This window comes from Mobula hypostoma, chromosome 11 (assembly GCF_963921235.1).
Source record: "Mobula hypostoma chromosome 11, sMobHyp1.1, whole genome shotgun sequence".
Lineage (NCBI taxonomy): Eukaryota > Metazoa > Chordata > Chondrichthyes > Myliobatiformes > Myliobatidae > Mobula > Mobula hypostoma.
Genome location: NC_086107.1, coordinates 8,540,189 through 8,557,870, shown reverse-complemented (window position 1 = coordinate 8,557,870; position 17,682 = coordinate 8,540,189). Strand labels below are relative to the sequence as shown.

Sequence of the window (17,682 nt, the reverse complement as noted above, 5' to 3'; positions counted from 1 at the left end):
TGCTGACCTTTTCCACCTCCAATCCTTCGATGTGGACTGGTGCATGTACCTCAGATTTCCTTCTCCTGATGTCAATAATCTGCTCCTTGGTCTTGCTGACATTGAATAACAGGTTGTTGTTATGACAGCACTCAGACAGATTTTCAATCTCCCTCCAATATGCTGATTCATTACCACCTTTGATTCGGTCATCAGCAACCTTGAATATAGCATTGGACCTGTGCTTAGCCACATAGTCATAAGGGTAAAGCAAGTAGAGCAGGGGGCTGAGCACACAGCCTTGTGGTGCACCTGTGCTGATGGAGATCGGGAGGAGATGTTGCTGTAAAACTGAACTGATTGGGGTCTGCAAGTGAGAAATCGAGAATCCAATTGCACAAGGAGCTATTGAGACCAAGATCTTGGAGCTTACTGATTAGTTTTGAGGAGATGAAGGTATTGAATGCTGAGCTGTAATCAATGAAGAGCATCCTGATGTATGCATCTTCACTGTCCAGATGTTCCAGGGTTACGGGTGAATTTCAATTTAGTAATAAATTTCTAAATGTAAGTGAAATAGCAGCTTGTCACATCTCTCAGAACCCAGCTTGGAAAGAATGAGTGGCATGAATACATGTGCAAAGACAAGAATGCTGGTTCTGCAAAATGCATGGATGAAGTAATGCAAAATCCTGTAAATAATATAATTCAACAAATGTAATCTAGCTTCTTTTGCACTGTCTTACAGCCCTCTGATCAGAAATAAATATATTACGAGCTAATTTTGTTTAATTTGTAAATAGGAAATTATATTTAATAAAATTCTTCACCGATTTTGAAATGGTCCATGAACCCATGAACCCTATCTCACTATTTTTACTCTCTTTTTGCACTACTGATTTAATTTTTAAAAATATACATTTCTTATTGTAATTTATAGCATATTTTATGTATGCTACTGTAATATTGCTGCAAAACAACAAATTCCACTACATATGTCAGTGACAATAAACCTGATTCTGGTATGATCACCTCCTTATCATTGAGGGTGTGGGCTTAATGTAAAAGATGTTCTTATTAATTAAACAGACAATAATATTTATTGCTTTATTTATACACCGATGATCCACAATAACACTTTACGTCTGATGAGAATACAGAGTGAAATGGTTAAACAAGAGTCACTAGAAGTCCAGGTGCTTCTTGCCTCTGGCTGCATCACCACATCCTGAGCTTAGCAGTCTGGCTGATTCTGCCACATTCGGTTTGCTTGATCGGCTCACTGTGTCTGACAAGTCTGGAGGCAAATGCAGCCTCTGTTAAAGGAAGGAAAGGAAGAGGCAGACCATTTAGAATATATTATTCCTTTTCTTCAAAAAAAACATAAATAAATAGAAATTACAGAGAAAAATCGACAAGTATTTAATTTATTTTGAGGTAAGATCATATCAAACAACAAAATCAACGGGACTTTGTAACTAAAAAATAATTTGCAGTTCCACAGTAACGCACAGAAAATACTGGAGGAACTCAGCAGGTCAGGCAGTGTCTATGGAGAGAAATAAACATTCAGTGTTTTAGACAGAGACCCTTCTTCAGGACTGGAAAGGAAAGGGGAAGGAGCCAGTTCCACACTGCAGTTCACTTGCTTAGGATGTTTAAAATCACTGTATTTTTCAAATATAGTCATCATTTTAATGTAGAAAATATATCACCCAATTTGACACACGTTAAGCTTACACAACATCATGACAGTCAGCTTGGGGGGCGGGGGGAGCAGAGTCACCAGTAGGGGCAACATAGACTAGTACTATAGTCCCTGGATTGTTGGAGATTGAGGGACGACCTGAATGCAATGTATAAGACCACGAGAGGCAAAGACAGGGTGAATGCACACATTAATTTTCTCAGAAAGGGGCTACTGAAAACAAAAAGGGAGAGCTTAAGATCAGAGGTGGGAGATTTAAAAGGGATATCTGGGGATGTTTTATCATGTAAAGTGCATATTTGAAATGAGCTGCCAGAAATAGTGGTTGGGGCAAGCAGATGAGCAACATTCAAAATTCAAAGTAAATTTTATTATCAAAGTACATATATAGGCATCCGTTAGTCTCGTGAGACCATGGATTTGCGCCTTGGAAGGTTTCCAGGGCACAGGCCTGGGTAAGGTTGTATGGAAGACCAGCAGTTGCCCGTGCTGCAAGTCTCTCCTCTCCACGACACCGATGTTGTCCAAGGGAAGGGCATTAGGACCCATACAGCTTGGCACCGGTGTCGTCGCAGAGCAATGTATGGTTAAGTGCCTTGCTCAAGGACACAACAAGCTGCCTCAGCCAAGGCTCGAACTAGCCACCTTCAGATCACTAGACGAACGCCTTAACCACTTGGCCACGTGCCATCAAAGTACATATATGTCACCGTATACAACCCTGAGATTTGCTTTCTTGAAGGATACTCAGTAAAGCCAAGAAACACAATAGAATCAATGAAAGACTGCACCCAACAGGATGGACAAACATCCAATGTGCAAAAGACAACAAATCGTGGAAATACAAAAGAAAAAAATATATAAACGCAATAAATATTGAGAACATGAGATGAAGAGTCCTTGAAAGTGAGCCTATAGTTTGTGGGAACAGTTCAGTGATGGAGCAAGTGAAATTGTCCCGTCTGGTTCAGGAGACTGATGCTTGAGGTATAATAACTGTTCCTGAACCTGATGGTGAGGCTCCTGTACTTCCTTTCTGATGGCAGCAGTATGGAAAAGTGGTGGCGGTCTTTGATGACGGATGCTGCTTTCCTGCATCAGCAATCTGTGTAGATGTACTCAATGTTGGGGAAGGCTTTACCTGTGATGGACTTGGTCATATCCACTACTGCTTATGGGATTTTCCATTAAGAGCATTGGTGTTTCCATACCAGGGTTTAAAAGCCATCAAGTTAAGTACAAGGATCGGAGAGGATCAGTGGGCTATAGGCTATACTAAAGGGATGGATAATAGAGACAGGAAAATTATTTCCACTGGTAAGAGAGATTAGATGTAGAGGACATTGCCTCAAAATTTGGGGAAACAGATTTAGGATGGAGATAAGGAGAAAAGAGTAGTGATTCTGTGGAATTCTCTGCCCAGGATGCAGTAAATATTAAACATATTAAATCATTAAATATATTTAAGACACAATTAGATAGGTTTTTGAGTAGCATGGGAATTAAGGGTTATAGGCAGGGAGGTGGTACTGAGTCCACGTCCAGAACAGCCATGGTTTTTACTGAATGGCAAAGCAGGCTCAATGGACCAGATGGCTGACCCCTACTTGTATCTCTTATGTAAACATGAGCAGATGGGAACAGCTCTCTGGGCATCACAGTCAGCATGGAGGAGTTGGGCTGAAGGATGTGTTTCCACGTTGTATGACTTTACGATGCTATGTGTGACTCCCAGTAAACTACAGTTCTCTTCATATAATATTTACATTTGTCTGAGAGTAGAAAGGACCATCCAACAATGTGACACTCCTCCAGTACAGTTGCTGTCAGCTGAGGTCATACGTTCAAGCTTCTGGAAGAGGATGTGGATTTGCAAACTAGTTTGAGTGGTGAATCTGCCGTCAACTGAGTCACAGAGGCAGCTGCGGAATATTTTCTGCAATGAATTTCCTTCGGCTTAGTACGCCCTAAATTAATCAGTCATGGTACCACAAACACTTTAAACCCAATTCCCAAAAACAAGCACAACAGCTTTATGCTTTGTAATACAATATGCAGCAGATCAAATCGCTTCATATTTATAAAACTCACTCAATTGAATCCCCTATGCATCCCAGCAGAGAGGAGCAGCCAATAACTAAGTGGCAGGCAGTAGATTGAAGGGGAGGACTCATAAGGTGGTAATGCAAGTTGATGATAGCACCTACCACAATATAGCTATCAATACACCATTTTCCTCTACACCATTGTTGACAAAGTTTTCAATAACACTTAATCCATTTCTGGACTTTCACTCTCATCTCCTCTCCTTCCACTAAGTTAACGATAATTTTTGAAGATTAACTTTATTTGTCACCTGTACATCGAAACAGCGAAATGTACAGTGAAATGTGCCCCTTGCATTGAGGGTGTGCAGTCTGTGAGTGTCGACATGCTTCTAGCACCAACATAGCATGCTCACAGTTTACTAACCCTAATCCATACATCATTAGAATGTGGGTGGAAATGAAAGCACCTTGAGGGCGGTCACAGCGAGAACATATAAGCTCCCTACAAACAGCAGTGAGAATTGAATCCTGATTTTACAGCTGATACTATAAAGCGTTACGTTAACCACTATGCCACCGTGCCACAGTATGACCTACTGTAATCCATCATCCATCCCACATTCAAAGTATGTTATTTCTGCTCTCTCCAGCCTGATGCCACCACCACTACCCCACATTACCTTTCCCAAAGGAACTTCTCCATCTATGATTCCTCACAATGCATTCGGTGGACACAATGTTGTCTCCTCTACACTGGAGGAACTAAATGCAGTTTGGGTGATGGCTTTTCATGAACAACTCCACTCAGCCTACAAAAGTGATCGTCAGGTTCATCTCTTTGCTTGTGGACTCAAAGAAACCCAAAGAACACCACCTCATCTTATTACTCAGCAGGTATCATTACCATTTGTGCTATTAAGGCACTTTTGGTCTCCACTTGATCAAATATACTCCTTACTCTCTCCACTAAACATTCCCTGCTTTATCCCCGTAACCTTTGACGCCCTTGTTTATCAAGTATCTTTCAACTTCCAGTGACTTGGCCTCCACAGCTGTCTATGGCAACGAATTTCACAATTTCAGATTTCAAACTCAGCAATATTTATTTATTTATTTGGAGATACAATGCAGAACAGGATGTTTTGGCCCAACAGGCCACACTGTCCAACAACCGACCTATTTAACCCTAGCCTAATCACAGGAAAATTTTCAAAGACCAACCAGTACGTCTTTGAGCTGTTGGAGGAAACCAGAACACCCAGAGGAAACCCATGCCATTCACAGGGAAAAAAGAAACTCTTCATAGATAGCACCGGAATTGAACTGTGAAGTCCTAAGTCCCCTGAGTTGTAAATAGCATTGCGCTAATGCTACCAGCTCTGCTTTATTGTTTCATGAACATGAAATATTTTCAGTAGATACACCTATGCTTAAATTAGTTATCTTTTTATAAGTTAGTTATCAATGCATAAATTAATTGCTTTTGCATCCAGACGATGTGAAGGATATGCTACAACCTGGCTTCATGTGGTATCAAACAGGTATTCAAGATTGTTTAATGTCATTTCCAGTACACAAGTGTAAAGATGAACATAATAATTGTTACTCCAGATTCAATGCAGCACAAAAACCCACAACATAAAGAACAAAATAATAAAAAACATAATAAATATAAATACGTCTGATAGCTGATATACATAGATTGTACATCCATAAATCTATACATGAGGTGACTAACAGAAAGGGATAAAGTAGTGGTGGTTGGGTGTGGAGGGGTGGTGAGTGGGTGGAGGTGCTGATCAGCCTTACTGCTTGGGGAAAGTAACTGTTTTTGAGTAATTCCACTTCAGAATAAAGCATTTATGTATCACATTCAAAGAAACCACACATCGAAACAAACAGCCAATATCTGTTTGTTATTTGTTACCGGGCTTTTTCACTTTTGCATGGAGTGCACTTTGTAACTACTTCATAATTTCTGTCAAGAAACAAGCTTACTAACAACTGAATGCAATAATAAGAAGTATTACAAGCATTAAGAACGATTTGTTGACCTGATCAGGTTTGAACCCTCTGGCACTAGTAGACAATTATGCCACAATAATCTCAATCTAAAGCCCGAACAGGTCTGTAATTAGTGGAGGAATCCGATGAGTATACTTGATCTTTCTGAGCTTCCTCTAAGCAACACAAATGGAGGAATGCTAGTCCCTGAACACAGATTTTTATCTCAAGCTCAATAAAAGCAGAGCCACATCCTTATCATCCGAATTCCAAGCATTTTCTGTTTACAAAAAACAGGAGGACAGCTACTTGACAAGTGGGTATCTTCAAGATCACTTGACTTCCAGCCTCTGGGCATAAGCCAAAATATATTACTTGACTTTCTTGGTGTGACAGGACTTCACACAGCACAAACCTATCAATTACATCACCATGTCTCAATATCAGCTTATGGTTGTGACATAATACCACCAATTTCTAATACAGTATGTAGTAAACCGAAGTCCAGTACTGCAGTTGGTCAGTGTACTTGTTCAAATCACAGTTCAGCTCAAATTACAGCATTCACTCTAGGAGCCTGTGGTCCGTACGTGCCTTCTACATAAACCTTCTGTTGCCAAAGATCAAAATGAAGCAAGGTTCTCAACCTCCACCTGTACATGTACAATAAAATACTAGAGATATGAGTATTGATCTTGGATCAGCTGGTGAATCTGATTGGTGGCTTTTATACTTGGACATAATAGGACGACATCTATTGAATGGAGGGGGAAGGAGAAATCAGACAAAGATATCCTGACTACACAGTTGTTTATGACTAAATAATCAGCTTAAAATAAGAGGTTATGGTGGAAATCTGCAATCACAGACTAAATGACACAGCCCTAAAGGGTGTTCAAAGATCTGGTTGAATAAGTATATACCTTTTTTTCCCCAAGTGGTTGGTCACAAACTAGAGCAACCCACAAAGTGCTGGAGGAACTCAGCAAGTCAGGTAGCATTAATAGAGGGGAGTAAATAGTTGATGTTTTGGGCCAAGACCCATCATCAGGACTGGAAAGGGAGGGGGAATAAACCAGTATAAGAAGGTGGGGGAATGCAAGGTGAGACCAGGTAAGGGAGGAAGGTGGATGGGTGGCAGACAGGGGGTGAAGTAAGAAGCTGGGAGGTGATAGGTGGAAAAGGTGAAGAGCTGAAGAAGAAGGAATCTGAGAGGAGAGGAGTACAGGGACCTTAGAAGAAAGAGAAGGAGGAGGGGCAACAGGGAGAGGTGATGGGCAGGTGAGATGAAGAGAAGGGGTAAGAGAGGAGCCAAAATGGGGAATTGAGAAACAGAGAAGGGGAAGAAGGAAGTACAGGAAGTTAGAGTGATTTAGATTTTATTATTGGGCAATTAATATTCGACATATGAAATTCTGGTTACTTGACCAGGATATACTATCCATTCCTAAATGGGTAGCATTGGAATTACAATCTGTTCAGGGTTATACACTTGGCTCTATTTTAGGTTCCTCTCTTCCTTTTGATTTGAAACGCCTTAAACAGGTGTCTAACCCGATAGTTAAATATACCTTACGTATTTGGTTTCAATTCAGAAAATTTTTTGATCTTAATCAATTTGGGTTAGCGATTCCTATTTTAGGTAACATATTTTTTCCTCCCTCTTTTACGGATCGTGCTTTTCAAATTTGGAAGACTAAGGGTATTTCACGGTTTTTGGATTTATTTTTAGATGGTTCCCTTATGTCTTTTGAACAATTATCTAATAAATATAACTTATCAAGAATACATTTTTTTAGATATCTACAAGTTAGAAATTTTCTAAGTACTATACTTTCTTCCTTTCCAATGCTTCCTCCTACATACATTTTAGATACTATAATTAACCTTAATCCATGTCAGAAAGGTGCATCGGCTATGATTCATAATATTATTATGAAACTTAGGAAAGCTCCATTGGATAAGATTAGGGTAGATTGGGAACAGGAATTGGGGTTTATCATTTCCGTGGATGACTGGGGGCAGATTTTACAATTAGTCAATACTTCCTCTATCTGTGCTAAACATTCCCTAATTCAATTTAAAGTTGTTCATAGAGCACCTATGTCCAAAGATAAGTTAGCGCGCTTTTATTCTCATATTAATCCTTTTTGTGATAGACGTCCGGGGCAGATAGCCTCTTTAACTCATATGTTTTGGTCTTGCCCTACTCTGGAAACTTTTTGGAGAGATATTTTTAATATTATCTCCAAGGTATTGAATATAGATATCTCTCCTCACCCTATTACTGCTATCTTTGGACTACCTAAAATTTCCAGTAATCTTTCCCCTTCAGCCCGTAGAATGATTGCATTTCTTACTTTAATGGTGAAAAGATGTATCTTACAACATTGGAAAGAGCTTAATGCTCCAACTACCTTTTTTTGGTTTTCTCAGACGATATTATGCTTGAATTTGGAGAAAATTAGAAGCAATCTTTATGACTCCTCATTTAAATTTGAACAGACTTGGAGATCTTTTATTCAATACTTTCATTTAATGTAATATATACCCTTCTTGTTTTTTTTTACTGTTTTTAATGGAGGTCGGGATTGAGGATGTGATTTTAAGTTTTTTTAACTCTGTTTGGTTTCAAGTTAGCCCATTGCTTTGCTTTGCTTTTAGTTAGTTGCACGGTGGGTTTTTTGGGGTTTTTTTTTTCCTTTTCTCTATTGATATATATATAAAAATTAGTATACTATTATGTTACCTTGGTATGTTATGTTTAAATTACATTGTTTGTAGTATTTTTTTGTATTAATATCTTCTGTAATTTTATTATATTCTAACAGTGTATTAGTGCCTATATGGCTTACCTTTTTGTATACTTATTCAATAAAAAGATTTAAAAAGAAAGAAAGAAAGACTAACTTAATTTGTCATTGAAACATACAGTGAAATGCATTGTTTGCGACAGTGTGCAACATAGTCTGAGATGTGCAGGGGCAGCCCGGAAATGTCACCGTGCTTCCAGCATCAACATAGCATGCCCACAACTTACCAACCCTAACTTATACGTCTTTTGGAATGTGGGAGGAAACCCATGCGGTCATGGGGAAAACATATAAACTCCTTACTGACAGCGGTGAGAATTGAACCCTGATATAGTATTAATGGTAAGACTCTTGGCAGTGTGGAGGATCAGAGGGATCTTGGGGTCTGAGTCCACAGGACACTCAAAGCTGCTGTGCTGGTTGACTCTGTGGTTAAGAAAGCATATGGTGCATTGGCCTTCGTCAATCGTGGGATTGAGTTTAGGAGCCGAGAGGTAATGTTGCAGCTACATAGGACCCTGGTCAGACCCACTTGGAGTACTGTGCTCAGTTCTGGTTGCCTCACTATACGAAGGATGTGGAAACCATAGAAAGGGTGCAGAGGAGATTTACAAGGATGTTGCCTGGATTGGGGAGCATGCCTTATGAGAATTGGTTGAGTGAACTCGACCTTTTTTCCTTGGAGCGACGGAGGATGAGAGGTGACCTGATAGAGGTGTATAAGATTGAGAGGTGACCTGATAGAGGTGTGTAAGATGATGAGAGGCATTGATTGTGTGCATAGTCAGAGGCTTGTTTCCAGGACTGAAATGGCTAGCACAAGACATCACAGTTTTAAGGTACTTGGAAGTAGGTACAAAGGAGATATAGGGGTAAGTTTTTTACACTGAGAGTGGTGAGTGCGTGAAATGGGCTGCTGGTGACAGTGGTGGAGGCGGATACGATAGGGTCTTTTAAGAGACTCCTGGACAGGTATATGCAGCTCAGAAAAATAGAGGGCTAAGGGTAACCCTAGGTAATTTCTCAGGTAAGGACATGTTCGGTACAGCTTTGTAGGCCAAAGGGCCTGTATTGTGCTGTAGGTTTTCTATGTTTCTATCTTATAGCTGGTGCTGTAAAGCATATGCTAACCACCTTGCTACCATGCCGCCCAGGGTCCATATTTTTCAGCTGTGAGGTGAGATTGGAAATGAAGGCACCATTCTGTTTGTAGCAAAATCGTTCAAGACTCATTTAGATAGGGCTAATCCCAGTGAAGCTATTCACATTAGTGAGTGCTTCAAGGGTTTAAAAGGGTTATTATGAGAGCAGCGATTGAAGGCTCTGGGCCTGTACTCACTTGAATTTAGAAGAATGAGGGGTGGATCTCATTGAAACCTATCGAATGTTGAAAGGTCTGGATAGAGTGGATGTCGAGTGGATGTTTCCTATAGTAGAGTCTGGGACCAGAGGGCACAGCCTCAGAATAGATGCATGTCCATTTGGAACAGAGATGAGGAGGAATTTCTTTAGCCAGAGGGTGGTGAATCTGTGAAATTCATTGCCACAGGTGGCTGAGAAGGCCAGGTCACTAGGTGCATTTAAGGCAGAGGTTGATAGGTTCTTGATGAGTCTGGGCATGAAAGGTTATGGGAGAAGGCAGGAGAATGGGATTGAGAGGGTTAATACGTCAGCCATGATTCAAATAGCCTAAATCTGCTCCTATGTCTTATGGCTAGGGGCACTATTTCAGAACTGTGCCCGGAGGATATCAGAGGCACTAGAAAAAGAGATCTTTTATGCACTGAGTCATTACAATGTCATAAAAGATTCTGCAGATGCCGGCAAACTTGAGCGACACACACAAATTGCTGGAGGTACTCAGCCGTCAGACAGCATCTATGGTGGAGAATAAACAGTAGATATTTTGGGCTGAGACCCTTCAGCAAGACTGAAAAGGAAAAGGGTAAAAGCCAGAATAAGAAGGTGGGAAGAGGTGAAGAAGTACACGCTGGCACATGATAGGCGAGACCAGGTGAGGTGGAAGGTTCCTTTTATTCTCCCCATTCTCCTATGGTCCACTCTCCTCTCCTATTAGATTCCTTCTTCTTCAGTTCTTTACCTTTTCCACCTATCACCTGCTAGCTTATACTCCTCCCCTCCCCCACTTTCTTATTCTGGCTTCTTCCCCTTGCTTTCCAATCCTGATGAAGGGTCTTGGCCTGAACTGTCAACTTTTTTTCTTCTTCACAGATCATAGATGCTGCTTGACATGAGTTCCTCCAGCATTTTATGTGTGTTCTATCTAACTAATTCCACTGAATTTTTTTGTAGAGTAACTGATTGTGTCAATGAGGATAGTCAAATTGATATAGTCTAAAAAGGCTTTTATCAAGGTCCTAATTTGGAAACTGATCTGAAAGGTAAGATCCCATGGAATCTTGGGAAATTTGGTAAACTGATTCCCAAAATAGCCTTCTGATAGGAGTCAGCAGACGATGTAGAAGGTTGCTTTAGCAACTGGAAGGCTGGGACCGATGGTATATTGCAGGGTTTAGTGCTGGGATCCTTATAACTTTACTCAATTGGATATGGGTGCAGGAGGCGAACTTGTATGTTGACAGATAAAATGAAATTTGGTGCTGTTGTTGACTGAGAAGGGTAGACTTCACCTACAGAATGATATTGCTTAGTTGGTACAATGAGCAGGGTAACGGAAGACAGCATTTAATATTGAAAATGTGACATGATGCATTTTAGATGGACCAATAGGACTTAGAAACTGACAATGAATGATTAGATGCTAGGAGGTAGTAAGGAACACAGCCCTTTCCGTCATGGGTAAAGCCTTCCCCGCCATTCAGCACATCTCACTTAGAGCACTGTCGTAGGAAAGTAGCATCGATCATCAAGGACCCCATGATCCAGGCCTTGCCTCTTCTTGCTGTTGTCACGAGGAAGAAGGTACAGGAGCCTCAGGACTCACACCGCCAGGTTCAGGAACAGTTATTAGCCTCAATCATCAAACTCTTAAACAAAAGGGGATAACTTCACTCAACTTCACTTGCCCCTACAAGTTAAGGACTCACTTCCAAGGACTCTTCATCTCATGTTCTCAATATTTATTGCTTATTTATTATTATTATCTTTTTGTATTTCAACAGTTTGTTGTCTTTGCACACTGGCTGTCTGTCGTCTTTCACTTTTTTGGTGTGGTCTTTTATTGATTCTATTTTATTTCTTTGTACAGTGAATGCCCACAAGAAACTTACTCTCAGGGTTGTATATGGTGATATATAAAGTGCCGATAAAAGTATTCAACCACCACCACCCCTTGGAAATTTTCACCCTTTATTGTTTTACAACATTGAATCATTGTGGATTTAATTCGGCTTTTTTTGACACCGATCAACAGAAAAAACTCTTTTGTGTCAAAATGAAAACAGATCTCTGCAAAGTGATCTAAATTAATTATAAATATAAAACACAAAATAATTGATTGCATAAGTATTCACCTCCTTCAAGTCAGTATTTAGTAGATGCACCTTTGGCTGCAATTACAGCCTTGAGTCTATGTGGATAGGTCTCTATCAGCTTTGCACACCTGGACACAACAATTTTTCCCCATTCTTCTTTACAAGTTCTGTCAAATTGCATGGGGATCATGAGTGAACAGCCCTTTTCAAGTCCAGCCATGAATTCTCAATTGGATTGAGGTCTGGACTCTGACTTGGCCACTCCAAGACATTAACTGTTTTAAAGCCATTTCTGTGTAGCTTTGGCTTTATACTTGGGGTCATTGTCTTGCTGGAAAACAAACCTTCTCCCAAGTCACAGTTCTCTTTCAGAATGAATTAGATTTTCCTCCAGGATTTCCCCATATTTTGCTGCATTCAGTTTACCCTCTACTTTCACAACCTGCTGCAGTGAAACATCCCCAGAGCATGATGCAGCCATCACCATGCTTCACGGTAGGGATGGTGTGTTTTTGTTGATGTGTGGTGTTTGGCTCATGCCAAACATAGTGTTTAGTTTGATGGCCAAAAAGCTCAATTTTGGTTTCATCAGACCATAGGACCTTCTTCCAGCTGACTTCAGAATCTCCCACATGCCTTGGCAAACTCTAGCCGAGATTTCATGTGAGTTATTTTCAACAGTGGTTTTCTTTTTGCCACTCTCGCATAAAGCCGTGACAGGTGAAATACCCAGGCAACATTTGTTGTCTGCGCAGCCTCTCCCATCTCAGCTACTGAAGCTTGTAACTCTTCCAGAGTTGTCAAATGTCTTTTGGTGGCCTCCCTCACTAGTCCCCTTCTTGCACGGTCACTCAGTTTTTGCTCGAGGCAGATTCACAACTGTGCCATATTCTTTCCATTTCTTGATGATTGACTTAACTGTACTCCAAGGGATATTCAGTAACTTGGAAATTTTCTTGTATCCATCTTCTGATGTGCTTTTTGCGGAGTTGCTTGGAAAGTTCTTTCGTCTTCATGGCGTAGGTTTTGCCAGGATACTGGCTCACCAGCAGTTGCACCTTCCAGATTCAGGTGTAGTTTTACTACAATCAATTGAAACATCTTGATTGCACACGGTGATCTCCATTTAACTAATTATGTGACTTCTAAAACCAAGTAGCTGCACCAGTGATGATTTGGTATGAATAATTATGCAATCAACTATTTTGTGTGTAATATTTTTTAATTAATTTAGATCACTTTGTAGAGATCTGTTTTCATTTTGACACGAAAGAGTCTTTTTCTGTTGATCGGTGTCAAAAAAGCCAAATTACATTCACTGTGATTCAATGTTGTGAAACAATAAATCATGAAAACTTCCAAGGGGCATAAGTGAATACCCTTTATTGGCACTGTATGTATATTTATAATAAATTTGCTTAGAACTTTGATCTTGGTGAATATGTTCCAAGGGTTTCTAAAGGTAGCAGCACAGGTAAATAACATGATTAAGAAGGCATATGGGATTTTTACCCTTTTTAATTGAGGCACAGAGTTTATGAGGAAGGAGGTTAAGGCACAACTGTATAAAACATCAGACAAAAGCTGGAGTACTGTGTGTAGTTCTACTTGCTACACTATATGAAGGATATATGATTGTAGTGAAGGGGTTGCAAAGGACATTCATCAGGCTCTTACCTGGAATGGAGACTGAATAAACTCTGCCCTCTTACCTCTTTTCACCTATCACTTCCCCCTGGGTCCCCTCCTCCTTCCCTTTCTCCTCTCCTCTCCTATCAGATTCTTTCCTCTCCAGCTATTTATCTTTCCTATCCACCTGGCTTTACCCATCACATACAACCTTTTTATTCCAGCATCTACTGCCTTCCTCTCCAGTCCTGAAGAAGGGTCTCGGCCTGAAACGTTGACTGTTTATTCATTTTCATAGGTGCTGCCTGACCTGCTGAGTTTCTCCAGCATTTTGAGTGGGTCACTCTGGATTTCCAGCATCTGCAGAATTTCTCAAGTTTATGGGTAAATTGTTTTCCTCAGAGCAGAGATGACTGACAGGACTCCTCGCAACACGCACAAAATGCTGGAGGAATTCGGCAGGCCAGGCAGCATCTATGGAAAAAAGCACAGTCGGTGTTTCTGGCTGAGACCCTTCGTCAGGACTGGAGAAAAAAAGAGTGAACTCCCAGTGCCACTCATTTTAATTCCACTCCCCATTCCAACATGTCAGTCCATGCCTCCTCTATTGTTGCGATGAGGCCACACTTAGGTTGGACGAGCAAAACCTCATATTGGTCTGGGTAGCCTCCAACCTGATGGCATGAACATCGATTTCTTGAACTTCTGGTAACCTCCCCTCTCCTCTTCACTTTTCCTATTTTCTTCCCTCACGTTATTTCCTTATCTGTCCATCGCCTCCTTCTGATGCTCCTCCCCTTTTTTCTTTCTTCCATGGTCTTCTGTCTTCTCCTATCAGACTCCCCCTTCTTCAACCCTGCATCTCTTTCACCTATCAACTTACCAGCTCTTTAATTTGCTCCTCTCCTCCTCCCAGTTCCACTATCATCTTGTGAATCTTCACCCCTCTACCCACCTTCTTACTCTGACTCTTCATCTTTTTTTCTCCAGTCCTGATGAAGGGTCTCGACCCGAAACATCGACTGTACTCTCTTCCTTAGATGCTGCCTCGCTTGCTGAGTTCCCCGGGCATTTTGTGTGTGCTGCTTGGATTTCCAGCATCTGCAGATTTTCTCAGACATTATCCGAGGTGTTGCTAAACAAATAGTAAAAGTTTAAGAAAAGGAGTAAGGGTTTCAGAGGGGATTTGAAGAACAGCTTTTGTTACACCCAGAGAGTGGTTGAAATCTGGAAGGCAAGGTGCTGAAGGCACATTCACTCACACCAGTTTAGTGTCTAGATGAGTCCTCAAAATGCTAAAGTGTAGAAAAATACAGGCCATGTGTTGGGAAATAGAATAAAATAGGAAATATAGATGGGTTCTTGATGGACAAGTAGGCTGAAAAACAATCTTGATTATATAACACAGCTCATGTTTAGAATGTATGATCTGCGCCACATCACAGCCCTGTATATGTCTTACTGCCAGATGTGTGATCCTGCCTATAGACTGTCTTCTGAGAAATCAGCAAATAGTGCAAAAGATTATGTAAACCAGGTGACAAATTATAAAACCTTTTTGATTTTGCTTGCGAAAATGCTGATGTCCAAAAATTGCTTTAATTCCAGAACCTGACTAATGTGTAAGGGCGAGCAGCATCTTGGTTTATTTGGAAATCAGTCAAGCGTAATACCTGAACTTGTAACCCTTCCACAACGTCAATATTCCCTGGCTTCAAGTTACATGTTTAACATCTTTCCCTCTTAGTAATCACTAAAAAAAAGCTGAAGTAGGATTGTTCCTAATACAATTCAACTACAAGAGAATTAGGTGATGAATGATGTTAAGTAGCTTCAAAATTCAGTTTTAATTATTGTTCTGTTCTGTACTATTTCTGGACATGTATCGTTCTGGGTAGATACTACTGTAAAGTTTGTAATATTAAGAAGAATTTATTTCAAATAAGCATGCTGCTTTGATTCTGCTATCCAGTTACACAAAGTTGTTCATATTTAATTATCAGTACAACTTCAGCCTAGATAGATAACCGCTTGTTATTAGCACTCAACCATCAGGATAGTGAACCGGTGTGGATAACTTCACTCACCACAACACTGAACTGATACCATAACCACTTTCAAGGATTCTACAACTCATGTTCTCATTATTTATTTATTTATCACTATTTTTATTTGTCCTTTTTGTATTTGCATTTTGCCTTCTTTTGCACATTGATTGTCAGTCTTTGTGTATAGTTTTTCATTGATTCTGTTGTATTTGTTTGTTCTACTGTGAATGCCTGCAGGAAAATGAATCTCAGGGTTGTATACGGTGTTATATATGTACTTTGATAAAATCAAACTAAATGACAAACTTCACATCAAACTAAATGACACGCAGCAACCCAACGATCCACAGCCACAGTATTTAGGAGTCACACTAGCTCGAAATCTCTCATACAAGATCCACCTTCAAGATGTTGCAAAGAAACTAAAATCCAGAACAGTCATGATCAGGAAGACAGCAGGAACAAAATGGGGTGCTAACCAGAGTGTCTTATGAACATCTAGCCTAGCACTATGTTTCTCAGTCCCCGAATATTGTTTACCCACCTGGGAGAGAAGTGTTCACATAAACATCATCAATACACAGTTCCATACTTCTATGAGAATAATTTCAGGAGTCCTAAAATCCACACCTGTCCAATGGCTCCCAACAATGTCCGGAATAGCACCCCCGGAGATCCGTAGAAGAGCAGCTTCAGCAAAATTCTCCAAGCGTATCCAAAATATGCCCAACAACATTCCATTTGGTAGACTCATTAAAAATGCTCTTCCGACTTCCTGACACAAATCCCGAAAACCTTCCTACAACTTAAAACCCCCCGACTCTGGTGACAAACACACTGAATGGCGCCAATACTGGCACAACAACATGCTTCCCCCCCAACCCGGCAGAGATCTGATTGACAACCTCACTCGCTCCTCCTGGCTTTACTACAGCTACTGGAAAAAACTGGGCAGCCACGAATAGACTCAGAAGTCGACATGCCAGAAGAGCGCTAACACTACACCGATGGGACGCCTGACAAACCCCAGCTTGCCCCTGTGGGTGCCCCAACCCAAAACATCCTCCACCTGGTCCAAACATGCTCTCTCACCAAGACCTGGGATGGTTTTGTCACAGTCCATCGATATAGGCATGAGCTGGAGGAGCGGCTTGACAAAGACCAATTAGAAGTGTGAAGAGAAGAACACCTGCCATACAAAACAACAACAAAACTTTGATAATAAATTTACTTTAACTTTGAACAATGCCAGCTTTGACACAATTGGTGGAATTTTTGGCTTTATGCCAGAATGTTGACTTTTTACTCTTAAAGATTTGAACACAAAATTCCAGACAGGCATTTCAATACAGCACTCAGGCTTTGCAGTGCTGCTGAGTGTGCTGCATTTTGAATGAGCCCTTAACCCAATGCCCCATCTGCCCCCCTCCCAATTGGCTAGATCTCCAATTTATTGCCTAATAATTATTGCTCAGTTAACTTTACAAAAGTATTAGTGGGAGCTTGCTGGACACAGACCTGTTCCTGCACAACATACTTCTGACGGTGATTGCACTGCAGAAGTACACAGGTGATGCAGCTGGCATAATGTATCGGCAATTGGAAGACTGGAGTTCAACTCACGCTGCTGTCTGTAAGGAGTTTGTACGTTCTCCTCGTGACCGCATGGTTTCCCTCCACATTCCAATTTGACAGGTGGGCTAGAATTTCTAAGTTGTGGGCATGCTCTGTTAGCACTGGAAGCATGGTGACTCTTGTGAGCTGCCCCCAGCACATCCTCGAATTGAGTTGATTGTCAATAGAAACGACACATTTTGATGCATATGTGACACAGTTAATTTTTTAAAAATGATATTTAGTCTGCTGTAAAACAACGTGGGATGATGCAGGTGCCATAGAGATGGAGTCCGTCCATTTGGAAACACAATGGGCATATCTTCAATGCATAACAATGCTAAGAGAAATGCAGGCGGCAGCATCAACCACCATACATCATGG

General features: G+C 40.7%; 1 protein-coding gene across 3 annotated transcripts in view; it reads right to left on the bottom strand.

Moving 5' to 3' along the window:
* Positions 1 to 873: 873 nt before the first annotated feature.
* elp4 (elongator acetyltransferase complex subunit 4) overlaps positions 874 to 17,682 on the bottom strand; it is a 237,335-nt gene continuing 220,526 nt past the window's right edge. Inside the window, exon 10 of one of the 3 annotated variants that reach the window (XM_063061632.1) lies at positions 874 to 1,295. In XM_063061632.1, the coding sequence (XP_062917702.1) occupies positions 1,164 to 1,295 (132 nt within the window). In that variant the 3' untranslated portion in view covers positions 874 to 1,163. The remainder of the gene's footprint in view (positions 1,296 to 17,682) is intronic. The other 2 variants (XM_063061636.1, XM_063061635.1) reach the window with 2 other exon arrangements.